The sequence below is a fragment of the Nicotiana tabacum genome, chromosome 8 (assembly GCF_000715075.1).
Source record: "Nicotiana tabacum cultivar K326 chromosome 8, ASM71507v2, whole genome shotgun sequence".
Lineage (NCBI taxonomy): Eukaryota > Viridiplantae > Streptophyta > Magnoliopsida > Solanales > Solanaceae > Nicotiana > Nicotiana tabacum.
Window position 1 is genome coordinate 173,662,791 of NC_134087.1, and position 27,551 is coordinate 173,690,341.

At 38.6% G+C, this 27,551-nt stretch overlaps 1 protein-coding gene across 1 annotated transcript; it reads left to right on the top strand.

Annotated features, from left to right (window-relative positions):
* The first annotated feature begins 4,864 nt into the window (after positions 1 to 4,864).
* Positions 4,865 to 12,701, top strand: LOC107830003 (phosphoenolpyruvate carboxylase). Its single transcript, XM_016657475.2, is given in 11 exon segments — positions 4,865 to 5,204; positions 7,042 to 7,436; positions 7,599 to 7,683; positions 8,346 to 8,568; positions 9,475 to 9,578; positions 9,681 to 9,771; positions 10,166 to 10,320; positions 10,452 to 11,450; positions 11,548 to 11,934; positions 12,046 to 12,168; positions 12,170 to 12,701. Coding segments are annotated over 11 exon segments (2,901 nt in total). The 5' UTR covers positions 4,865 to 5,036; the 3' UTR covers positions 12,341 to 12,701.
* Positions 12,702 to 27,551: the final 14,850 nt, after the last annotated feature.

A 27,551-nucleotide genomic window follows, 5' to 3' on the forward strand; every position in this document is an offset into this window, starting at 1 on the left:
GGCGACGAGTGGAATTCGAGACAACCCCTCCAACTGTAATACACCTGGATGACTCTCCCTTGACAGGATCTGGGGCGGGGATTGATACTACTCCATCCGTAGAAATGGAGTTAGCCGTCGTATCTGCCCCGTCGACGAAGATTCCTGCCGCTGTTGCTGATCAGCAACCTGCTGTGACGGAGAGCCAGATTTCTAAGGCTGTGGCTGTGGTTTCGAACGTACCTTCGTCCTTCGTACCTGGTTGTGCTTCCTCCTTAGTTGCTGAAAGAGGAAAGGGCGTTGTGGTCGACGATTATGAATCCGAGTCAGACCTTGATCCTGACGACATTAGGATGATTGAGGAGGGTGTTACCCACTCAGCGGTTCGTGCGGGAGGCCCGGCCCGTATCCTTGAGATCCCTTCGGATGTTAATCTTCTAGGGGACATGAAGGATTTGGTGCCGCAGTTCAACATTTTGTGCTTCGCTGCCGAGAATGAGACTCTCCGGAACATTCCTGACAACAATTTGATGAATGAAGTGGCCTCTATGAGCTTGAGGGTACATTACACTTTTTCTTTTATACTTCTCTTGTTCTTCTTGGTGATATGGATTTAATCCATCTTCTCGTTTTTCAGACGTACATGGTGGAAGTGGAGAGTATGCGCAAGGTCGACATTCGGGCCAAGATTTTCTTGAAGATGCTGGAGAAGTATCGACGCTATAGCAACAAGTGCCGTGAGATGCACGAGCGGCTGAGGGAGAATCCTGGTGCTCGGTCCCTTGGTGAGGAATTGGATAAGAGAGACTAGCAGTTGATGGAGGCCATTCGCAAAAATAGTGTGCTCGAGGAGCAGCTTCACGCGAAGGATAAAGAGCTTGAGTTAGGCAAGGGGGTAGCCGCAGAGATGGATTAGAATCTTATCAAGGTCGAGGCAATGAGTGCAGAGTGGATGGGGAAGTTGGTCGAGTTGGAGAGAAAGGTTTCCGGGTTGGAGAGTATCGAGAGTGACTGGTCTGCAACTTCGGCAAAGGCGGCGGCTTTGGAAACCACTATCCACGTCCTTCGATCAGAGCAGGAGTCGGAGAGGGTGACAACCACGCTGATGGAAGCGAGGCTCGATGAGCGTATAAGTGAGATCGACGGGGATGCATCGTCCATAGGAGATCGGGTTGCCGCACTTGAGGCTGAGAGGGAGCAACTACTGGCTCAAATCTTGTCTTCATTCGTCGCTGTTCCCCACCACTTGCACGAGCTTTGGGTTCATGCTGAAGCCCAGTGGGATATATACAAGAGTTAGTGGGAAGCGGGCAATGTTGCTGAGGCCGCATACGAGGGAGCATGGACAAAGGCGCGAGAGGCTCGTGTCAACTGTGGTTATGACTTTGTGACTCCGGAGGCTGATGAGGGTGCGGATGATGAGGGAGGACTTCTTGGAGATGGTGATGATGATGGCGGTGAAGACACCGAATGAAGAATGTCATCTTTGTCTGTTTTCGTTTTTAGTTTTCAATTTTTTTTATTTGTTCGTCGTCTGTTGTCGTTGTTTCTTTCCCCTTTCCTTTTCTTTCTTTTTTCTTTTACTGTTGACTTGGGTTGTATGTAAGATGCGATTGTTCGTGCAATGACTTTGTATAAAGAAGAGTTTTTCGTTGTTTGCCTTGTACTTTATCTTTGTTTTTTTTGTTCATGGCTTTGGTGCGAGGTAGATTCCCGTATGGCGAGTCCTGGTTTTTCGTTCTCTTTATATTTTTCTGACGGCTTTTGGCCTTGGGAATATTTCGAATTTTCTCTTTGGCGATGGCCCGCGGTCTTGAGGGTGTGATTTCGAACTTTTGTCGAGATATCGACTCGTCGTTGTTCGATAAAAGTCGACCTCTTTTTTTTTTTTTTGGCGAAGGCCCTTGGCCTTAAAAGGTGTTATTTCGAACTTATCAAAATAGTCACCTGTCATCGTTCGATCGAGGTCGAACTCTTCTTTTTGGCGAAGGCCCTTGGCCTTGAAAGGTTATTTCGAACTTATCGAAATAGTAACCTGTCGTCGTTCGATCATGGTCGAACTCTTCTTTTTGGCGAATGCCCTTGGCCTTGAAAGGTTATTTCGAACTTATCGAAATAGTAACCTGTCGTCGTTCGATCGAGATCGAACTCTTCTTTTTGGCTAAGGCCCTTGGCCTTGAAAGGTTATTTTGAACTTATCAAAATAATAACCTGTTATCGTTCGATCAAGGTCGAACTCTTCTTTTTGGCGAAGGCCCTTGGCCTTGAAAGGTTATTTCAAACTTATCAAAATAGTAACCTGTCGTCGTTCGATCGAGGTCGAACTCTTCTTTTTGGCAAAAGCCCTTAGCCTTGAAAGGTTATTTCGAACTTATCGAAATAGTAACCTGTCGTCGTTCGATCGAGGTCGAACTCTTCTTTTTGGCGAAGGCTCCTGGCCTTGAAAGGTTATTTCGAACTTATCAAAATAGTAACCTGTCGTCGTTCGATCGAGGTCGAATTCTTCTTTTTGGCAAAGGCTCTTGGCCTTGAAAGGTTATTTCGAACTTATCGAAATAGTAACCTGTCGTCGTTCGATCGAGGTCGAACTCTTCTTTTTGGCAAAGGCCGTTGGCCTTGAAACGTTATTTCGAACTTATCGAAATAGTAACCTGTCGTCATTCGATCGAGGCCGAACTCTTCTTTTTGGCAAAAGCCCTTAGCCTTGAAAGGTTATTTCGAACTTATCGAAATAGTAACATGTCATCGTTCGATCGAGGTCGAACTCTTCTTTTTGGCAAAGGCCCTTGGCCTTGAAAGGTTATTTCGAACTTATCAAAATAGTAACCTGTCGTCGTTCGATCGAGGTCGAATTCTTCTTTTTGGCGAAGGCCCTTGGCCTTGAAAGGTTATTTCGAACTTATCGAAATAGTAACCTGTCGTCGGTCGATCGAGGTCGAATTCTTCTTTTTGGCGAAGTCCCTTGGCCTTGAAAGGTTATTTCGAACTTATCGAAATAGTAACCTGTCGTCGTTCGATCGAGGTCGAATTCTTCTTTGTGGCGAAGGCCCTTGGCCTTGAAAGGTTATTTCGAACTTATCAAAATAGTAACCTGTCGTCGTTCGATCGAGGTCGAACTCTTCTTTTTGGTGAAGGCCCTTGGCCTTGAAAGGTTATTTCGAACTTATCGAAATAGTAACCTATCGTCAGTTCCAATTTTTGGAGAATCAGGCATCTTCTAGGGGAGTCCCAGTTCGCTTGATATGGTTTGCATTGGAGAGTGTAATGTCGGAGGGTGCGAAACGTGGCTGTTTTGCTTGTGTTCGTTTTGTGCACACATTGGAGTTTTCTTGTTTGATTCCTGCCTTCCGCCCTGGAGGTGTCATCAACGGGCGATGTTTCGGTTGTCTTGTGGTAGTTTCCCATTCTCCGATTGAGATGTTTCTTTACTCGCTCGCCCGCGTGGCACTTGTATTCCTGCTTGAGCAAAGAGTAGAAGGTGAGTTGGAATGGTACTTTTCTTACCCCTATCCGATGGATCGGTGAATGAGAGTAAGTTTGTGACGTTGCTCGTTTTGTCTGGCATTTCGATGGTTGATGGGGCGATGATTCCTAAATTCGGTGACTCTACTCAGCTCTCTTTTCCCCTCCTATGTTGTGCCTTTGACCTGCGTGGGTTGGGCTTTGCCTTAGCGCTCTTTTCAGTGGGTAATCGTATTTCTTGTCTTTGATCTGGAAGAGACTAGGAAATTTCACTAAGAAATCCCCACAGATGGCGCCAAATTATTTGACTCAAAAGATATTGGAACCTTTTTGAACAAATCAATTAAAGAAAGTGAAGGGGTAAATCTTAGTTAAACATAATAAATCCCATATCAATGAGCTACTCGAAAAGATGATATTTGAGCTGAAATAGGGGTAATCAATCTTATTGAAGCTCTTCATTGTGGCTCACATTAATCAATGGGAGAGGTTGCTTTACATGTTTTTCTTTGAGTGCTTCATTCTTCCTTTTGTTATGAAGATTACAGAAAAGAGAAAAAATGAGAAGGGAAAAGAAGTCGAGAGCCCCCTTCAACCGAAGGTTTTCCCTCACTATATATAGTCATGGGACCTTTGCTATTTACTTGGTCCGACGCTCTCTTACTCTATGTCTTTCTTGGTCGTCCTCTAAATGTCGTTTCTTCTGGCTCGACGGGTGTCGAGAATGTTGGATGTGGAATTGGTCATGTCGTCTTTCACTGTCTTGTCGCCTGAACGGGACGTTCGCAAGCTTGACAGCAGACGTCAGATTTCGACCAATACACAAAGGACAAATAAGAGAAATGCAAGCTAACTTATGCCAAGGGTCGTACATTAGTAGTGGTGATAAAGGAGGAAGATGAGCTATCTCTATTCGTAGACAAAATCGAGTATCGTCAAATTTTGGAAAATAAATCAAGAATCTTTAGGCATATTCCATTTAGGACATAGGACAGTTAAGTAAAAGCCAAAATAGCTACTTTTATTTGAGATTGACATTTCACTTATTTTCCAACTTATGTCGAGGCATGAAAGGTAATCACTTAAACTTTAAATTTCAATAAAATTAATGCCAATATAATATATGGCTGTAAATAAAATAAAGAAAAAAGCTCTTTTTTTCCTTATATATAGCTACCCTATATTCAGTGTCTTTACATCACATTACTCCCTCAGACACGGGTCGCTGCCTTTTCTTTTTCTTCTCATATACTTTCGTATTCTGACATATCAAAATTCAGGTACTTTTTCTATGTTGGTAAATCATTTAATAGCAAATAAATTAATACAGTAAGAACTTAGATTACTCAGAGTTGCCAACTGGTTTCTTTTGAGTGGCTAGAAATTTAGTGGTCCCTTTGTTTTTATTTTTATTTAGTGGTCCCTTTGTTTTTTTTTTGTTTTTTTTTTTTTTTTTTTGTATTTTCTTGGGGTGTCATGATCAAATATTGTGGTCAGTGTAATTTTGTAAAAAAGTCGATAATTTTTATGCTATGTACTTTGCTCCAGGGTCTTTAAATAGATAGTTGAGTTGAGGGGGGAGTGGAGAGTGAGAAATGGCGAATCGTAATTTGGAGAAATTGGCATCAATTGATGCACAGTTGAGGCAATTGGTACCTGGTAAAGTTTCTGAAGATGATAAGCTTATTGAGTATGATGCTTTGCTTTTGGATCGGTTTCTTGATATTCTTCAGGATTTGCATGGTGAAGATCTCAAAGAAACAGTATGTTTTCTTTCCCAATTATTCTTTCTTTTGTTTTTTGGGCCTATTTACTTGTTTGTGCTGTCAATTTACTGTTGATGGAGTTGTGTGATTTTTGGTCTTTGGATTTGACTAGTTTGACTGTCATGTGACCTTGTTTCGAGTCGTGCACAGTGTAAGTTTGCGTACAATAGATCCTTGTGATCTGAGCGGGAGCTTATTGCAATTGGCTGCATTTTTGGATTTGACTAGTTTGAGTTTGATTAAATTTGAAAAGAAGGGTGTTGTTCCTCTTCCATTCTTAATCTATTTTATGGTAAAGATTGAATTTTTAAGTCACTTATTTTTTTTTTTTTAAAAAGATTGAATTTTTATGTATGTTCTGGCTGAGTTGACCATATACACTTGAGTCTGAATGTTTGTTATACGATAAAAACGGTATTAGATAGTCAATATCAATCATCTTCAAAGTGGTCTTTGATGTTGTGTACTCTCATTTAATGTTGTTGAAGTTCTGCAATTTTACTTGTTGAATACAAAGTTTGAATTTGTTTAAATTTCAAATGTGTGTTTTTTCTTTTAATCTGGTTCGTTTCTTGAAGCTAAAGATTGAATTATCGGAAAAAGGAATAAAAAGATTTGATTTATATATCTGTTCTGACTGAGTTGACCACAAACACTTCACTAAAATGTTTGTAATACTTAAAAATGGTATTATATAGTCAATTGTGCATAATCTTTCAAAATGTTGTTTCGTTGCTGTCTACTCTCAATTTAATGTTGATGAAGTTCTGTGATATTACTTGGTTTTGGATACACAACTTTGAATTTGATTGAATTTGTAAAAAGGGTGTTTACTCCTCCATTCTTGATCTGGTTTATGTTAAAGATTGAATTTTTAAGTCACTTATCAAGAAAGGAATAAAAAGACTGGATTTTAGGTCTGTTCCGACTGAGTTGACCACAAACACTTGAGTCTAAAATGTTTGTAATACCTATAAACGCTATTGGATAGTCAATTGTCAATCATCTTCCAAAGTGGTCTCTGGTGCTGTGTATTCTTCATTTAATAATGATGAAGTTCTGTGATTTTACTTTGGTTTTTGGATACACCAGTTTGAATTTGATTAAATTTGAAAAAAAAGGTGGTGTTTTTCTTCCACTTTTAATCTGGTTTATTGCTTGAAGCTAAAGATTGAATTTTTAAATCATCTAGAAAGGAATAAAAGATTGGATTTTATGTCAAGGCTGCATACTCACTACCCTCCCCAGACCCCACCACTTGTGTGACTACACTTGGTATGTTGTTATTGTTGTTGTTGTTCTGACCGAGTTGACCCCAAACACTTGGGTCTAACATGTTTGTACTACTTATTGGTGGATGACTCATTTTTAGTAGTTTGACTGTCAGACTGTGTTAGTTTAACAGAGTAGACAAAATCTTCATGTTTATGGTGATTAAAAATCCTAATCTTGGGGTTGACCAAGTGGTTCATTGAGTTGATTAAATTAATTAATATACTTGTGAAAGATTGACTAGTTTGAACTCGATTAAATTCAACAAAGAAAAGGTGTTGTTTCTCTTCCACTTTTAATCTAGTTCTTGCTTGAAGCTAAAGATTGAATTTCTGTGTTAGCTTTAATCTGGTTTATTGCTAGATGTAATCTACTTCATTCTTGGTGGATCGCTCGTTTTTTAGTAGTTTGACAAGTTTAGTAGAGTAGACGAAATCAACGTATGCGGTGATTTGAAATTCTAAACTTGGTGCGGAGGCTTCTGTCATCGTAAATCAATTGAGATGTACTTGTAAAAGACTGGTCAACGTTAAAGTCTTTGATTTCTTCAATATCACTCTAGGTCCAAGAGTGCTATGAGCTTTCTGCCGAGTATGAAGGAAAGCATGATCCGAAGAAACTGGAGGAGCTTGGCAATGTATTAACAAGTTTGGATCCAGGGGATTCAATTGTCATTGCTAAAGCTTTCTCTCACATGCTTAACTTGGCCAATTTGGCCGAGGAGGTTCAGATCGCCTACCGCCGGCGCCAAAAGCTGAAGAAAACGGGGGATTTTGTCGATGAGAGCAATGCAACAACTGAATCAGATATTGAAGAAACTTTTAAGAAACTGGTGGGGGACTTGAAGAAGTCCCCTCAAGAAGTTTTTGATGCTCTGAAAAATCAGACTGTGGATCTCGTCCTAACTGCTCATCCTACTCAATCTGTCCGAAGATCTTTGCTTCAAAAGCATGGAAGGTTTGGTCTCTAATCACCATGTTTTTTGTCAATTTTATGCTTCGTTTTTGTTTTTCTAATCAGTGTAGATGGAAATTCTCTTTTCTGCCCAAACAAATTTCTTGCATTCTTAATTTGTTTAGTTTCTTCCACTATAACCTTACTCTATAACTAAATTTTCAGGATCCGCAACTGCTTGGCTCAGTTGTATGCCAAAGACATAACACCTGATGATAAGCAGGAGCTTGATGAGGCTTTACAGAGGGAGGTAATTATCAAAGTTTAGTTACTTAATGCATGTGGTTTTCCTTGAATGAAATTCGATCTTATTTATCTATGCCGCATCATATATTAGTGTAGTTTTACTCTCTAAGCTTTCTAGATGGGAAACATTAAAGAATTTGCATAAGATTGGAAAACCAAAATTATCTTATAACTTATTGTAGATTCTGTTTGGTTATTCAGTTAATACTCCAAAACTTAAATTATGCATGTTATAGTGGTAGGAGCTCTACTTAAAATGTACTGAACCTTTGTGCTTTTACTGGTGCAACAAAGTTGCAACATTTGATGTCAAAAACTTTTTCTATTTATAGAATTTTGTGAAATTTTGGTGTGGAAAGCTTCTATGACTTTGTTCTAATCAGTCAGTCACTATGAAGCTGAATTATTTGCATGAGATGGCCACTACAGTAATGCAAGTAATCCTTGCTTTTCTGGCGGTTGAGTAAAGTATCAGTTGTACTATTACTCTATCCTTTTACACTGAATCTAACTATGTTTCAACCTCCACGTAGATCGATAATTTTGAAGGGATGTGCTTACTTTTTTCCTGCAGTAACACAACCATTTAATCTGAATTGTATTTTATCCTGAAACATTGGAGGTAGTTCGTTTTTCACAACTGTCTGCTGCTTACTTCTTGTGCAGATTCAAGCTGCTTTCCGCACTGATGAGATCCGAAGAACTCCTCCAACTCCACAAGATGAAATGAGAGCTGGAATGAGCTATTTCCATGAAACAATTTGGAAGGGCGTACCAAAGTTCCTGCGCCGTGTTGATACAGCTCTCAAAAACATAGGGATTGATGAACGAGTTCCTTATAATGCACCTCTTATTCAATTCTCCTCTTGGATGGGTGGTGATCGTGATGGTATGATTCCTCTCCTGCAGAGAATGTTTCCACTTACATTAGCTGAAAGTTGAGGACAAAAAAATGAAATGGGATTATATTACAGTAAGACCGCTTTATAACAACACACTTCGATAATAGTCATCAATGTAAAAGCCAAGTTTTTTTGGAACCCATTTTATATGTTATATTTTACCTCTCTATAATAGTTTTTTGTCTATAGCAACAACAACCATCTTTGTAACAACCTTTTACCTATGACAACAACAACCATCTTTGTAACATAAGGTTGTTTTGTTAAATTATCCCTCTATAACGACCATATAAAATTTCTAAGATTACGAATAATAAGTCTAAAGACTTTAATGCACCACGTACGATAAGGAATATTATGTTACATCCATACTTAAAGATTTTATTCAATTTAATTTAAAGATATTCTTGAATATTTTCATTTCATTGCACAAAATTTTAAATCGTTGCACATTTAGTTATGAATTTACTTAGCTTTCTTTAATATTTAATTAGTAAACTATGCATATCTGTTGAGATTTTAAATTTAAATAATTTTCTTATGTTTTAAATGTAACAATAAAAGGGGAAAAATTGATTTTTGATAATTTTTGTCTATAACGGCGCATTAATATCTAAACGTCAAATGTTGTTATAGGTATATAACAACCTTCACTATAAAAGTCAAAAAAATGTCATACAAACGATGTTGTTACAAAGAGGTTTGAAATGTATTTTGAAGGGATGGACGACAGCAAAATGTTCCTTGTATTTTGAAGGGATGGATGACAGCAAAATGTTCCTTCTGCTCCTCTGGGAAGGATTTTTTTAATATATGCCGGACATGGATTTCGTAGTTGCTAAATGCAGTAAATATTCCTCATATGTCTGTCAACCCTGCCCTTCTAAATATAGGTAATCCAAGAGTGACGCCTGAGGTCACAAGAGATGTTTGCTTGTTGGCCAGAATGATGGCAGCCAATTTGTACTATTCACAAATAGAGGACCTCATGTTTGAGGTATCCGACATGTTTTTCTTACTTTTGTCTTGATCCATTTTGAGATGTTGCGCCATTTTTCAACACTATTTTATATTTTTTCTAACTTGCACATTCTTTTAGTTATCTATGTGGCGTTGCAACGATGAGCTTCGCGTGCGATCAGATGAAGTACTCCACAGTTCTTCAAGGAGAGATGCAAAACACTACATAGGTAACTCGTGATTGCTATTGAGCTTGTTCCATGAAATTGAATCCAAGAAAAAAGCTCGTTATTTGCATGACTTGATAGGAATGTGTTAAATGCTTGTTTGCAATATGAGTCAATTTTCGCCTTTCAAGTGAGACAAGGGTGTTATTTTCATTATTGCCTATCAAAAAAGAAAAAGAAAAGTAAGGAAAGGGTGTTACTTTTTATGATTTTAAACAGAGAAAAAGAGGTCGTTCTAGCATTTGTTGCTCTGGTCAGTGTTGATTTTTTTTGAAATTGCAAACCAGCTCTCTCAATTTCTCTTAGACAGATGTTCCTTTCCTCCAAAAAAAGAATAATTCTTTGGGACAGAGCAATGGCATATTCTCAGACCTTTCAACATTTTCTTCTAATGCAGAATTTTGGAAGCAAGTTCCTCCAAATGAACCTTATCGGGTAATTCTTGGTGATGTGAGAGATAAGCTGTATCAGACACGCGAGCGTGCTCGCCAACTGTTAGCCCATGGATACTCTGAAATTCCAGAGGAAGCAACTTATACTAATATTGAGCAGGTTTTATACTACTACACCTTTTCTTTTCATGTGACTGCTTTCTATGTACAGAACATCCTAAAATTAAGGAGTGAAAGTTCACTTAGTCTCTTTGGTCATATAACACTAATATGGTCATATGTTTTCTGTAGTTCTTGGAACCTCTTGAGCTCTGCTACAGATCTCTTTGTGCTTGTGGTGATCGGTCCATCGCTGACGGTAGCCTTCTGGATTTCCTAAGACAAGTTTCGACCTTTGGACTTTCACTTGTGAGACTTGACATAAGACAAGAGTCAGACCGCCATACCGATGTGCTTGATGCTATTACTCAGCACTTAGAAATTGGTTCATATCGAGAATGGTCTGAAGAACGTAAACAAGAGTGGCTTCTGTCTGAACTCAGCGGCAAGAGACCTTTATTTGGACCTGATCTTCCAAAAACTGAAGAAATTGCCGACGTTTTGGACACATTCCATGTCATAGCCGAACTCCCAGCTGACTGCTTCGGGGCATACATCATCTCAATGGCCACTGCACCATCTGATGTGCTCGCAGTTGAGCTTCTACAGCGTGAATGCCGAGTGAAGCAACCTTTACGAGTTGTTCCACTTTTTGAGAAGTTGGCTGATCTGGATGCTGCTCCTGCTGCTGTTGCACGTCTTTTCTCAGTTGAGTGGTACAGAAACCGGATAAATGGCAAGCAAGAGGTCATGATCGGATACTCTGATTCTGGCAAGGATGCAGGTCGGTTATCAGCAGCGTGGCAGCTGTATAAGGCTCAAGAGGAGCTTGTAAAAGTTGCCAAGGAGTACGGCGTGAAGCTAACTATGTTCCACGGCAGAGGTGGTACTGTTGGACGAGGAGGTGGCCCCACCCATCTTGCTATATTGTCTCAACCACCCGATACAATCCATGGAAATCTGCGTGTTACAGTTCAGGGTGAGGTCATTGAGCAATGTTTTGGGGAGGAACACTTGTGTTTTAGGACACTTCAGCGTTTTACTGCTGCTACCCTTGAACATGGGATGCATCCACCAGTTTCTCCAAAACCAGAATGGCGTGCACTTATGGACGAAATTGCAGTTGTTGCTACAGAGAAGTATCGATCAATAGTTTTTAAAGAACCCCGATTCGTTGAGTATTTCCGCCTGGTAAGTATGCTAGAAATGAACTTGGTTATTAGTTGTAGATGTGACAAATATTGCCTTGAGTTTTGTAATTAGTTTTTACCAATCATGAATATTGCAGGCCACACCCGAGTTAGAGTATGGTCGAATGAACATTGGCAGCCGTCCATCAAAGCGTAAACCCAGCGGAGGCATAGAATCACTTAGAGCTATTCCATGGATCTTTGCCTGGACTCAGACTAGATTCCATCTGCCCGTGTGGCTCGGCTTTGGAGCAGCATTTAAGTATGCCATCAACAAGGATATCAAAAACCTCCGCATGCTGCAGGAAATGTACAATGCATGGCCATTCTTTAGGGTAACAATTGATTTGGTTGAAATGGTGTTTGCCAAAGGAAACCCCAGCATTGCTGCATTATACGACAAGCTTCTGGTTTCAGAAGATTTGTGGTCCTTCGGTGAACAACTGAGGTCAAACTACGAAGAGACAAAGAGCCTCCTGCTGCAGGTAAATATTTTCTCAAAAGGATCAGTTCTCACTTATCGTGCTTGATTGCTTCGCAATTGATTGTTCTACATTATCACATCTAAACCTCTGTTTTTTCTGCTTTTTTGATAGATTGCTGGACACAAGGATCTTTTGGAGGGCGATCCCTACTTGAGACAACGACTCAGGCTGCGCGACTCCTATATCACAACATTGAACGTGTGCCAAGCCTACACCCTAAAGCGTATTCGTGACCCCAAACTACAGTGTCACACCAAGGCCACACATATCCAAGGAATACATGGAATCAAAGCCAGCTGCTGAACTTGTGAAGCTGAACCCGACTAGCGAATACGCCCCTGGCTTGGAGGACACACTCATCTTGACCATGAAGGGTATTGCTGCTGGAATGCAGAATACTGGTTAAGTTTGTTCTATTTCATGTTTTTTCTTATTTACATTCGAAAAGGCATCATCACCTGGAATATGGAAGATGTCATCTTATCCTGTTGTGTTTTGAGGTGGTGAGTTTGTACCCATTACTGGAAACTATGCATTATGATCACGTATCATTAAGTTTCTGGGCAAAAAGCTCCGAATAGGGACCAGCATTGAGCAAGGTTACTTGCCGTGTAATGAACTAGAATCTTATACTGGGCATGGTTCACTGGAATCCCTATTTTCTATTCCAATTTCCAATTTTAGTAACTCTGAACATCATGCACTTGTTTGGTTTTGATGTATTAAATGAAACAAAATCATGGTGTAAAATTTGGTATTTGAATCCAGTGTTTGGTTTGTATTTTGAATCTAGCATAGCTAATCCTGGTATAATTTATGGAAAAATATAATATTTGTCCGTCGGCCAAAACTAATTGCATTCCGTAGCCAAATGGTGTATAAAATATGTATATTATATGTATACATTTACAAAAAAATCATTTTGTCGACAACTTTTCGGGGGGGGGGGGGTGGGGGTGACACATGTATTTACTTTTAAGCCACTGTTTAAAATGTTTTAGTTTTTAGGCTCTGCTTTAATAAATTTTTACCCGTCCGGACGAAAATACCATTCTGCTCATATAGTTCTGGACCAAGTGTCCTTAACTTATGAGCTTGTTACTGTAAGTTCAGGATTAGTTGTCCTTAATTTATGAGCTTGTAAGTCTAAGTTTAGGACTACCTGTTCTTAACTTTTGAACTTGTAACTCTAAGTTCAGGACTATATGTCCTTAACTTTTGAATTTAGAACTCGAAGTTCAGGACTAACTGTCCTTAATTTCTGTGCTTGTAACTCTAAGTTAAGGACCAAGTGTCCTTAATTTTTGAACTTCCAACTCTAAATTCAGGACTAAGTGTCCTTAAATTATGAACTTGTTACTGTAAGTTCAGGACTAGTTATCATTAATTTATGAGCTTGCAAGTCTAAGTTAAGGATTACATGTCCTTAGTTTTTGAGCTTGTAACTCTAAGTTTAGAACTACCTGTTCTTAACTTTTGAACTTGTAACTCTAAGTTCAGGACTACATATTCTTATTTTTTGAACTTGGAACTCTAATTTAAGGAACTCTACACATTCAAACAAAGAGAAAAAGAAATATGGGATGAAGTACTAAATCCAAAAGGCGTGTGTTCTAAATATGGGATAGCCGTTCCAAAAGGAATTGCATTCTGAGATAAAAGCTAAGGCGAGATATCTATCCCTACTTTCTTTATTTTTCGTTACTTTGACACCTAGGAAGACGAAGAGACTAGCAAGGAAGAGAACATGGAGAGAAAAGAGATAGAAGAAAGGGTAACACCGTCTTTTTATATTAATTTTAATAGACTAGTGGCTACTTTTGCTGTTATTTTATTATGACTCTATTGATGTTACTAATATATCGTCTCTTGTCGTCTTCTTGAGCCGAGGGTCTCCTGGAAACAGTCTCTCTGCCATCGGGGTAGGGTTAAGGTCTGCATACACATTACCCTGCCCAGACCCCACTAGTGGGATTACACTGGGCCATTGTTGTCGTTGTTGTAGACTAGTGGCTACTTTTGTCCAACATTAAAAATACTGGATAAAAAGTAAATACCACTTTAAAAGTGGTTATCCCATGTAATTTTTACACTTTTCGGAGTGACTAAAAATATACATTTCTCTACAAATTTAATGCGCCAATTGGAGTATTATTATGTAACTAATATGACATGGAACAATACATCGATTAAACACCAAAAGACAAACTTGCGAGCGTGGATGGAATGGATCGAATGGGGTTCGGTAGTGATTTAAAGCACCTAGTTCATGACTAGAGGCTTAAAATTAAGAGAGTTGACCAAAATTAATATTTTGGGTCAACGGACTCGTAATCGGGATTTGAAGATTTCAATAAGTTCATATGATGATTTTAGACTGATACATATATTCAAATTGGATCTCGGGTGGCCCGGGGTTGATTCGGCGCTTTAAGTTGAAAATTGGCAATTTGAAGAATTTAAGAGTTCACAAGTTTGATTTTTATGTTATTGCACTTCGATTCGTATTTTGAGACTTTAATCAAGTCCAATTAGTCATTCAGACTTGTTGGAATAGTTTAGAGGTAAGTATCTTGCTTAACCTCAACTTGAGGAACTATTTTCTAAAATTAGGCTTACATGTTATATGTTATGCGTTTGGGAGTGACGTATATGAGAGATGACGAGCGTATATCCGGGTTCTAAGGTTACAACATACTCGCTGCATATTTTAAGCTTCGTTATGCCTTGTTTTGGTACATACTTTATTTGTGATATGCTTTAGTTATTTGTATAGCTACTTGAGCTTTCTTATTCATGTTGTAAGTCATGTCTACGTTTATTATGCTTTATTTGGACATAATGGCTATTTGTATGTTGGATTATATGTTGGAGATATAGTCGTACGTTATACATATGCATACATCATGCGTAGAGATCATCTCATGTACACATGCATATATCCCTGCATGGTTATTTCTCTGTCCAAGTGCATACATGCTTATCTCTTCATATGCATACATTCCTGCATAAGATTCTTTTATATGGACTAAGATTATAAAACGTGAGTTGTCCGTGTAGTTGAGATGATTATGACACGTGAATTGTCCATGCGATTGATATTGTTATGGCTGGTCTATGTCGTGCTGTTCTTGTGATATTAATATGTTATGGCATGATGAGTTTCTGTGCGGGCGCTTGGATATGGATTTATCCCTCCAAAGTCAGGTGATTACCCATTTTACCTTAGATTCTGTGAGCGCAGGTGATACATGTATTGTGTTTGAGCACATAGGATGTGCTGGATCATGTTGGAGCATATGGGATATGCTGGATATTAGTTATGGTGGAGTCTTGAGCATGCATTGACATTCTAGATTCATGTAGAAGCATTCATGTATATCATCGACATATGCAAATTCATGCATTTTACATATGCATGAGACTTAGCTTGTTAGTGTATTGTTGGACACTTTTAGGGCGTTAATTGATGTATATGTTGAATTTTCGCCATGCATAAATATTTTAGACTCATGTAGAAGTATTCGTATAAATGCTATTTGAAAATTAATGTGAAATTGGGTCTTTAACTCTTTATCATGTATAGACACTCTACATTAAAGTAGAAGTATTCGAGTTAAAGCTACTTGTTATATATCTCCTTTATATGCGGGATTGGGGCATTTTTATATGCTTTTTACCTTGTTATCCAAAAGTATGCTTATTATCATCCTCTTTGAGTGTGAACCTTATTATTAATATCCATTGTTGCTTGGTCGTTTCTCTGTTGTTGTATATGCTTATGAGCTGCACAGGTTATATACAGTGAGTATCTTTGATTAAAACTTTGTCACTACTTCTTTTAAGGTTAGTCTTGATACTTACCAAGTACATGAGTTCAGTTGTACTCATACTATACTTATGTACTTTGCATGCAGAAATTGGGGTTGAGCTATTGCGGAGTTCTAGAGCGAGCGTTGAAGACATTAGCTGCCATCTTGTTCATGGTAGTTTAAAACTTGTATTTGTGTTTATGTATATTCAAACAAATAATGTTTTTTTCTCATACCAACATTGAAGTTCCAAATTTCAGTTGTTCATGACTTGTACGGTTCTTTAAATAGTTTGCATCAAATTTCCTTTTTTATTTTTATTTATTTATTGTTGATCTTCTAATTAGATGATATTATGTTAGTTGGTTTACCTAGCAAATTAAGTTAAATGCCATTACGACTTGCCATCACGACTCGTGGGATTTGTGTGTTTGCTGATATACGTATCTACTTATCAATTTTAGTAGTTTTTTATTTTTGTTAATGTTAAGGGTGTCAAAATTTTATACTGATGGAACTTATATCGAATAGAATTTAACTGTATTTATTGGCTGATTTCTTTTCATAATTACTTGTTTCTAACGACTTGTTTTATATTTTGCATAACTTGTTTCTAAACGACTCCTAATGGCATCTTTGTTGCATCTTGCTCAGTTGCGTCTTCCCTATGTATGCTGCAAAGATCACTTTTCTTCCTTTAGCATGCAGAAGTAACATATACTAGAGACTAGAGACTCTAGATGACAATTTATAGCTTTGAGCTACTTCTTTTAATTTATTTTTCACTCTACTATTTTTCCTTTATTAGTTCTAATACAATTTTCAGATTCTCAATTCATCTATATTGTTACACCTCATGTTTTTGTACGTGAAAGTATGTCGTAAGTCAATTGATTTAAGCTCAGAAATGAGATACTCTTTAAAAGTATATAAAGAGATTTAATGTTGTTACACCCCGTACTTCAGACGTCACTGTCATTATAGGATTATCTAATGTAAACTCAAAAAGGACGAAATCCTTCTACAAGAATAAGAAAGGTTTACTGAAGTCTTAAGTAAGTCAAGATGAATATGAGACTTGTTAATCATGATTTAAATGAGTTTAAAGTCATGATATGGCTATATATGATGTTTTGATATGAAATATAAAGTTTAAGAAAAATCGGATTTAAGTTGCGGAAAAACCGACTAAGGATTTGCCTTGTAATGAAGAGTTTTGAGCAATACATTTCATGTGTTAAATGACGTCTTTTTGGGACATATTATATATCAAAATGAAGGCCTTGGAACCTAGTTCCCAACGGTCCAAACCAATTATTCATACGACATCGGGGTAGAGAAATATGAATTTATAAAATAAGGTCGCCAAGTCACGTCGTCGCACTTCGGAGAAACTGGCAGTTTTATAGGTCAGGTTGCGGCACAGTTTTTTCTCAATCTATTGAGAGTTACATGGATATCTTTATATAGAATTAAAGCTCTATGTGTCTAGTTTCCAACTCTACAAACTGTTTGTCAATACGATGTTGGAGTAGAGAGATACAAGTGCCCAAAATGGCACTGCTCAAGCTGCCAAGCAGGCAGCTTACCCACCTGCTTGGAGAATTGAGGCGGTGGCCTTATCCCCTTATATCTCGTCAACAATACAGATTTTACTCACACCAAAACACTCTCAACATCTCCAAAACCCTCCCTAACATATCCCAAGATCCCAATAACCAAACTCAAGGAAAATCAACTCAAATCATCATTAAAGGTGTTAAAGACTACAAAAGAATGCTTCTATGGTGTTATGGTGTGATTGAGGGATATTGTGGGATAAGTTGAGATAGGGTTTTGAGTTTTAGCTACTATCCAAGGTATGTATAACATCTTCTTGATTGTGCCTAAGGTTAATCTTGTGTTGGTTGTGTTGTTTGAGTGAAAAATCATATGATGCACTTGAAGGGACATAGGATATGGTTGTCTTTTTGGTTGGACCGTTTTGTGGCTAAATATATAGTTTGTGGTGGCTGGAAATTGTGATAAATAATTTGATAATGTTGTGACTACTTTTGTTAAGCTTTTATAGGTGTTAATTAAGTTGATTGAACAAGAAAAGATGAAAAACAAGTGATTGACGATAAAAATTAAGGTGCGGGACGTATGATGCTGTTTTATAAGGCATTTTATGGATGTTTTAAACTAGAAATAATATGGTACATATAAGTATGATATTATGAAGGTTGTAAACTAATTTATGGAATAAGAGTTGGATTCAATTCATATCTTATTATGAGTAAAAATGAGTTTGCCGCTCAATATGATTGTTAAGATAATCAGAGAAACTCACATTGGATTATATTGTTGTTGTTGCTATTGTTGGTTATAGTTGTTGTTGTTGGGCTGTTGATGACCCTTAGTGGTCTTTGGGATGTATTAAAAATAGGGGAGTTGCTGCCCGATTTTCCTCAAGCCGTACGACTAGCCAAATACGATGGTACGACATTATATGTTAACGACAATATCATTTCACTTGTTGTAGATGCAAGACATTGTGTCGAGCTTGGTTGAGTAATAAGGAAGATATCATACAGGTATGTTAAGGCTATCCCTTCTTTCCTTTTGGCATGATCCATATGATACCACGAAATGAGCAAGCACACAACTTTCATAAATGATTCTACTCTTAGAAGTACTAGGGTTGCCTATGTTCTTGATTCCCCATATATCCTACTACCATATTGTCTATTCATGGGTCTCATGACATTCCGAGAGATCTTATTGACTTACTTCATTATGCATTGCACTTATTTATACATGTACATTGACTCATGACCAGATGGCGTTATATACGCGTATATTATATGTATATGAGATATGGGAAAAGGTTATGGTGTTATATACGCACCACCACCTGATCAGCTGGTATACGTTGATGATTTTCCCACAGTTGCTGAGATGATATTATGGGATGCCCTCAGAGGATTGATGATATTATGTATGCATATACCTATGCATGATATGACATTTATACGCACATGTATGACATTATAAATGTTTCATGATTCACAGAGCTATTCAAACTTACAGGTTGAGTCCTTTACTTCATGCTTCTTTCATGTCTTTTACATACTGCTTTCATGCCTTACATACTCGTTACTTTATTTGTGCTAATGTCCCTTTTGCTTGAGGACGCTGTGTTTCATGCCCATAGGTCCCATATTACAGGTTGACAGTCCTCCTAGTAGGCTATCAGCTCAGCAAAAAGGTGTTGTTGCACTCCACTTGCTCCGAAGTTACCTATTTGGTCAATATAATTTGGACATGTATTGACTGGTATGGTGGAGCCATGTCCCGACCTATATGATGTTTATGTACTCTTAGAGGCTTGTAGACAGATGTCATGTACATAGATACTTGTATGTCCTTGTCGGCCTACGTTTTGAGTATACAAATGATCATGTGGGCCTTATAGACCCATATGTCATGTGTATAAGTTTCTATATCATATTGGGTCGTCCTATGTCTAGTATTCCTTTATGTTTTATTCTGGTTATCTCATGATGGACCTTTTGGCCCATTTACCCATGATAGTATGATAACAAAGATAAGTTACGTTGGTACACAGTTGAGTAAGGTACCGGGTGCCCGTCGTGCCCCTTCGGTGTGGGTCATGATAGAAATGGTATCAGAGCAGTTCTGTCCTAGGGATTCTACAAGCTGTGTCTAGTAGAGTCTTGTTTATGGGTGTGTTGTGCACCACACTTATAAGCAGGAGGCTACATGCATTTAGGATTGCCACTCTTTCTTTTTACTCTAGATAGAGCTCCTTTGTAAGAATTCAAACTCCTAAATTATATTTTATATGTAATACAATGAAACCTACATCCAGAAAGAAGATGGTTGGTAAGAGATTGAATGTGGTTGTGGAAAAGTTGAGTTAGAGGAACTTGATTTTGCATTAAGTTTATGATGAGTAAATGTGAGGTCTTCAGCAGATCACGTGTGTACTAAGACGTGTAAGCTTCTTAATAAGGAGCCCTAAGGCATGATTATCTATCTACCTATATGGTAAGAAGAAATAAGAGAATCAGAAGGTAGATACAAGTTTCAATAAGTAAAAGAAGCAAGGTGAAGAAGTGTATGAGGTACCTAGTTAGTGAGATTATCAGTATTTACAATTCAGGCAGAAAAATATAAACATTCTGAGTTACTTTCAATAGTAACAGAGATATATACAATTGGCCACACCCATCTTAATTATGCCCTATGGAAGCTAACAAAAATAGTTTAAAAGAAATATGGCATATCAGGATCCAGCTGGGGTTTAACCCAAATTTGTGGATGGATTGTTATCATTAGCTAACATTTCTGAAGGAAAGTGAAAACGTGGTAACAGATCTCCTTGTGAGACACCTAGATGGTGCACTCTAGAATAGTACAATCATATATGAATACTAGAATGTACAGAAATTTCAGAAGATAGGCTGTTGAATCCTAGAAGGGATAAATATTTACCTTAGTATGATTCCCACCCATAGTAAAAGAGAGAGAGAATTTTAGGCATCCCGAAGAGCTAGTGAGATGAAGCAAGAGGAGCTAATAGTGAAAGAACGTTTTGTTGAAGTTTTCAGAATAACGTGATAGACAGAAATATTAGTCGGAGAATAAGAAGAGAGTAAATAAAGTATTATAAGTAAGATGTGATAAATGGATGATAACGGTAAATCAAAATATGACAGGATGATAGAGTCTACAGTCAAGTGAAGGAAAAGACAAGAGGAGACATGCCTTGAAACTATAAAAGAGTATAAGCCATAAAGTCATATCCTCATTTCGAGAAATAAGTTGGTGACCCGAATGTGATTACGAAAAGGCTATGTTAGACCCCCGGAGTAATAAAAATCAGTATAGGCTGGAGAACAAGATAAACTGAACATGTATTAGGGACCGAACGATTTGATAATAGTCAGCATCATGAGAAATTTAGAGATCGCGTTCTGGTAATAATAGAATGGACAACAGAAGAATAACATTTAAAGGTCATTTAGGAAGAGGCTTCCCTTAAGCGAGCAATGTGAGCAAAGCTAAGCTTAAGGGACTAAATGTGCCAGTTACACTAGGTGTCACCCTTATGCGTAAGGAATTTAGTTATCCCTGGTACAGAAGGGTTATTGTAAGGCTAGTAAGGGTCATTGATGACGCCAAAGATGAAAAGGTAACTATGAAATGGTAAAGAAAGAATGTGGTAAAAAGGGAGAAAGGGATGAGGTTGCCTTTATTCATATCCTATAGATATGTCGCGACTCCAGAAAATTATGCAAGCACGACACTGGAGAAAGGCAGTAAGAGCTCCCGGTCAGGATGTTATTGATAAATAAGTGCGAATGAACCCTTGATACATCAGGAGATAGTACGAGAAGTAAGTTAAGACAAAATAAATAACCCAAGAGAGATAACAAGAAATATAGATATGAGAATGGACTAACAAATAGTTAGTAGTTGATTTAGGAAGAGCCTAGTTATGGCTACATAAGAGGATACAGACAAATCTATAGATTATGCAAGATAAATGTAGGGAACCCTAACATAGTGAATTCAGTCTTGCAAATATGATGTAGTAACCCTTGAGAAATAATAAGATAGGAATTGGGGTAATTAAAGATACCGTACAAGTGTTACGAAAATAAGAAAGAGTGCCACTAAGGAGACAATCAAAATTTGAGTTCAGAAGTAACCCTACGAGCACACGGGCACAGAGGTATGTCACTAAGGTTATTTGTAGGCGAGTAAGAATATCAAAAATTCCTCCCGGTATACAATATAACAAGCTCGCAACTTTACAAGAGCCAGAAGGTCTCCTTAAGTACTACAAAGAAAGACTAGCTGAGGAAATAAGGAAGTAGGCTTCAACTTAAGCATAATGACATAAAGAAGAAATGGTCTTATAACAACAGTATCACAACAACATTGTATGTACTCCATAAGAAGTGGCACCTATCGTGGCTAATAAACGGGAAGAAGAAAAAAAATCAAAAGGTGATATTAGAGATTATATGAGTTATAGGAAATTCAAGTATTCGTGGTCAATAAGATAAGCCAAGTATTCATGCAACAAGTGGCAGAACGATCAGGAAAAGTAATTGCTTACATTTAAATACAACTGAGAAGGCACAAAAGGAAATCTATAGTGCTAGCAAGTTACAGGAAGGTTGCGAGTAGTATAAATAGATAAGTGTAGATCGCAAGATAAAGTATCGTAGAGCGACAAGGTTTTAGGTAGATAGGAGTAAGGATAAGAAAAGGTGAGTGAGAAGGTGAAAAAGATAGGTAAGGCTTTGGGATTAAGCCCATCAGAACAAGAGAATTAATGGTTTCCGTAAGTTATAGAAAGCTCGGTAGATCCTGAATGAACTCAGAGGAGTCTAAGGCTGGGAGCAATTAGAAGAGATGAAATGCTGTCGTGGTAGTAAAATGAGGGTGTAATTGTGATAAATAAGAGGATGAAGTTTGGTCCTTCGATTGAGTAATCATTTAAAGAAAAGGGATTTCATGGATGGCACGATATTAGAATACCCCATAAGATGAATCACGTTGGAATGATATGAAGTACAGTTATTGAAGTATAGTATCACCCTGTGATGACCCAAAAGGTCATCACTTGTTTTAAAATAAATTCTGCATTCCGAGGCCTTAAAGACCTCTTTCAACACCACCTCAATTTATGTGTGCAGTCCGAGCGCGTAGCCGGAAAGCTATTATGTGGAAATCTGTGAAAACGTTGAAATTTTGACTTAAAATGCATTTAAGTTGACTTCGGTCAACATTTTGGGTAAACGGACCCGGACCCATGATTTGATGGTCCCGGAGGGTCCATGGAAAAATATGGGACTTGGGCGTATGCCCGAAATCGGATTCCGATGTCCCAAGCCCGAGAAATGAATTTTTTAAAGAAAATTATTTTCTGGAAATTTCTATGAGTTTTGGAAATGAAATGCATTAAGAGTTTGATGGTATTGGGCTCGTATTCTAGTTCTGGAGCCCGGTACAGATCTTATATGTGAAATAAGATGTGTATGTGAAATTTGGTAAGAAACGGAAGTCGTTTGAGGTGATTCGGACCCGTAGTTGTAAAAATTTCCTACTTTGAAAGTTTTCAGATTTTTCTTAGATTTCAATGCTAAATTCGTTGTTTAAGAGGTTATTTTGGCGATTTGATCGCACAGATAAGTTCATATGATGTTTTTGAGTTAGTACGTAATGTTTGGTTTGGAGCCTCGAGGGATCGGGTGAGTTTCAGATGGGTTTCGAAAAGTTTTTGAACTATGGAAAATTGCAGGTTTCTGTTGTTCAGTGCCCAGGGATTTTGTTCTTCGCGTTCGCGTGGTTCCACTCGCGAACGCGTAAGGCTGAGGGGGGATTACCCTTCGCGAACACGTCGAGGCACTCGCGAACGCGTAAGGTTAAAGGCCTGGGGGAGGGGTTCACATTTTGTTCTACGCGAACGCGGCCACTTGCCCGCAAATGCGAAGGCTCGAGGGGTCAAAGCTCCGCGAAAGCGAAGGTCACTGGGGCCTAACCCATCGCAAACACGACAGGACTATCGCGAACGTGATGAAGGCCTGTTCAGTGATTTTAAAACAGAAGCAAAAACGGGACTTAATCAAAATTTCATAACTTCTTCTTCCAAACTCCAAATTGGGCGATTTTTAAAAGGGTATTTCACCACCAATTCATAGGTATGTAATTTTAGACTCATTTTCTACAATTTCCATTAACACCCATTGGATTTCTAGGCCTATGTCATATTTGTAAGGGTAGAAAATTAAGGATTTGGGTAGAGTTAGGGCTTTTTGTATATTTGGGATTTAGACCTCATTTTGTGGTAGAATTTTGGAACTAAATACATATTCGGGCTTGTGGGTGAATGGGTGATCGGGTTTTGGTCCGAACCTCGTATTTTGACCAAGCGGACCCGGGGTCGATTTTTGACTTTTTGGGAAGAATGATGGGAATTCTACAATTGAGCATTGGAATTGGATTGTTTAGCGTTTATTGATGTTGTTAAATCAATTTGGACTAGATACGAGTTGTTTGGAGGCGAATTCTAAAGGAAAAGCGGTGTTTGAGGCTTGAGTTGGCCGTGGAAGTTCGAGGTAAGTGTTTGGTCTAACCTTAGCTTGAGGGATTAAGAGTTGTGTTCTATTTTCTACGTGTTACTTGTTGTGTACGATGTATAGGTATGGTGACGAGTATCTATACGTTGGTGCCGAGCATGACCGTGAGTCTCAAATTGTAATTTATTGTGTTCTTAAATAATACTACGGATGCTTAAATTGATGATCCTCTGAATTGAGCAAGAATTATGATTATTCTCGTGGAAATTACTTATTGTTGAGTATTGGTGTTAGCTGAGGTAGTTAGATGTTGGAACAAGTTTGGTTATAGCTGTTTCTCCCTTGCCGGGACATATTTACTTATACTGTCGATTCCCTTGCCGGGATAGTGTAGTTCTTTATTGATCCCTTGCCGGGTCTCTTGTTATTATTGTTGTTGATTGTATATGTGGATTGGGTTGCGCACCACAACAATGTTATATTTGGATCGGGTTGCACGCCGCAACAATGATAAATGATATGGATCGGGTTGCACGCCACAACAGTGTTATTATATGTTGGGATCGGGTTGCGCGCCGCAACAATTGATGATACACGTGTTTATAGATTAGAGACAAGTTCCTTATTATTTTGCTGTGAATTTTAAGTTGTCCTTATGCCCTTACTCTTGATTTACTGTTGATATTGATATACCCCCGCAACATGTACCCCCTCCCATCTTTACTTGTTATTCTTGTTTTATTTTCCGTTGCATATTATATAACTGCACAAGTTTATCCGGTAGTCTAGTCCTAGCCTCGTCACTACTTCATCGAGGTTAGGCTAGGCACTTACCAGCACATGGGGTCGGTTGTGCTGATGCTACACTCTACACTATGTGCAGATCCCGGAGCAGCTTTTGGACAGTAGCATTTGGGGCGGCTGCCTTGAGTCCGGCTAGATATCCCGAGGTAGTCCTGCAGGCGTCCCCAGGCACGACGTTCTCTTCTATCTTATTATGTATTCTGTTTTCAGTTGTTTCCGACACAGATTGTCCTTCCTTTTCAGACAGTTTCTTGTATAATTCATAGACAGTCCGTGATATTGTGACACCGGATTTTGGGTAGAGACGTATGTTAGCATTGTCGTACTGGCTTTGGTTATTCTATCAGATTAAGTCTTCCGCTTGATTTTATTTATCGTTAATATTTCAATGTTGATTACCTGTTAATTCAAATTGTTAAAAAGGGCTAAAATAAAAGAGTTAGTGATTCTTTATTTAGCGGCTTGCCTAGCTTCTACGAGTAGGTGCCATCACGACTCCCGAGGGTGGGAAATCGGGGTCGTGACAAGTTGGTATCAGAGCTCTAGGTTACATAGGTCTCACAATTCACGGAAAAGCTTAGTAGAGTCTGAGGGATCGGTACAGAGATGTCTGTATTTATCCCCTAGAGGCTACAGAGTTAGGAAAAACTTCATATTTATTCTTTCTTGTCGTGCGATTTGGTTTCTCAATGCTAATTGAATTTTTACTATGTTCTTTCGCAGATGGCAGGAACACGCGCTTCCTCATCCATCGATCAGCAGCTCCCTCGAGGGGCAGAGGACGAGGCCGAGGCCGTGCTAGTGGCCGAGGTAGGGGAAAAGCTCAGCCGAGAGCAGCAGCACCAGCGGCAGAGCCTCAGGTTGACTTTGATGATGAGGTTCTAGCCCAGACAGTTCCGGTGGGCCCAGTTCAAGTCCCAGAGGGGTTTATTGCTACCCCATTACTCCAGGATGCTCTGGTCCGTCTAGTGGGCCTTGTAGAGAGTGTCACCTGGACATGCTTTCTTCTCGTAGCCCCAGCCGTCTCTCAGGCTGGAGGAGGAGCCCAGACTCCTGCTACTCGCACTCCAGAGCAGGTAGCTCCCCATATTCAGACTCCAGTGGTTCAACCAGTTGGAGCAGTTCCACCGGGTGTGGTAGCTCAGACCGGTGATGGACTAGCTATGTTTGTCGATGCCTTGTGGAGGTTGGACAGGTTCACCAAGCTCTTCACTACTACCTTCAGCGGTGCATCTTCTGAGAATCCCCAGGATTATCAGACAGCTGTCATGAGGTTCTCAGGGATAGTAAAGACCAATGGGGTCGATTTTGCTACTTTTTGCTTATCTGGATCTACCAAGACTTGGTGGAGAGATTATTGCTTGGCTAGACAAGACGGATCACCAGCCTTGACTTGGGAGCAGTTTACCCAGCTATTTCTGGAGAAGTTTCTCCCTATTACTCTGAGAGAGATCTATCGGAGGCAGTTTGAGTGTCTCCAGCAAGGTTCTATGACTGTTAGTCAGTATGAGACCAGATTCATCAACTTGGCATGTCATGCTCTTATCATACTTCCCACCGAGAGAGAGAGAGAGAGGGTGAGGAGGTTCATTGAGGGCCTTATCCAGCCTATTCGACTTCAGATGGCCAAGGAGACTGGGAGTGAGATTTCTTTCCAGGAGGCGGCCAATGTGGCCAGGAGAGTTGAGATGGTTCTATCGCAGGGAGGTGGTCAGGGGTCTAATAAGAGGCCTCGTCATTTAGGCCGATTCAGTGGTACCTCGTCTGGAGGAAGAGATTCGTATGGTAGAGGCCATCCTCCTAGGCCTTTTTAGTTAGCCCTTCAGGTTTCTCACGGTGCTTCATGTGGGCTGACAAGGTCAATGCGTATAAGATTTTGCTACTCGTACACTATCAAATTCTAGTATAGTTTATGATATCATCCCACCAAGACTGGAGAATCTAGCTACAAACTTATAATGTTCTTACTACTGTTTGAGAGAATCAAATTGATGAAGTTTTGTTTGTTGAAAATTTAAATTGCTTAAGTTGAAACTAAATAACTTTCGGAAGATTTATATTTAAAAAGAGTTGGGAATCATTGAATTCACTTGATAGCATGATAATAATAAAATCTTAGCTTCTACATATATTTCTCTTAGGAATAACTGTTTATTGCTAATACAATTATATTTTGCTCACTAAGAAATAATCAATTAACAACACTCCGCGAGATTATGTAAATCAATTGATATATTACTTGTGATGATTAAACCGAAATAATTTTCTTGCCTGAATTGTGCTAAAAGATAGCAAAAACCTCTTGCGATTACTTTTTACTAAAAATCAATAATCTTGCCAACTACAACTCCTCCGTGAGAATTAGAATGGAAGTAAGCAAGATTACAGACTTGGAATGATAGCTTAAAAAGAATTACTCTCAATCTATTATTTTACCCAATAGTTATCGTATATTAATTTTGCTTCGTGAGAATTACAAAATTGATATACAACTAACTTTGGAGAATAAATAGATAGAAGTGATAATAATTAATTAAAACTAATATTCCAGCACAATATAGAAATATAATTAGAAAGTTTCAGGTCAAGCATGTAGTAAAATTGAGATTAATATTATAACGCTATCGAGCTTCATCAACTATCCCAACAAAAGAGATTACTCCATTATGGAGTATTTAAATCTCACAAAGAAAGAAATTCTTAAAATACTATCAACACTCTTAGAAAATTCAAAGACTACAAGATAAAATGAAATAGATAAAGAAAGAAGCAAAGACCAAAACTAGAGAAAAGTTGTTAATTAGGCACAAATGATCCCTCCCCCCCTTTCAACACAAACATCCTATTTATAGAAATCAAATCTCATAAGGTGCCACGATGTCTCGTGGTTCTTTTGCCATGA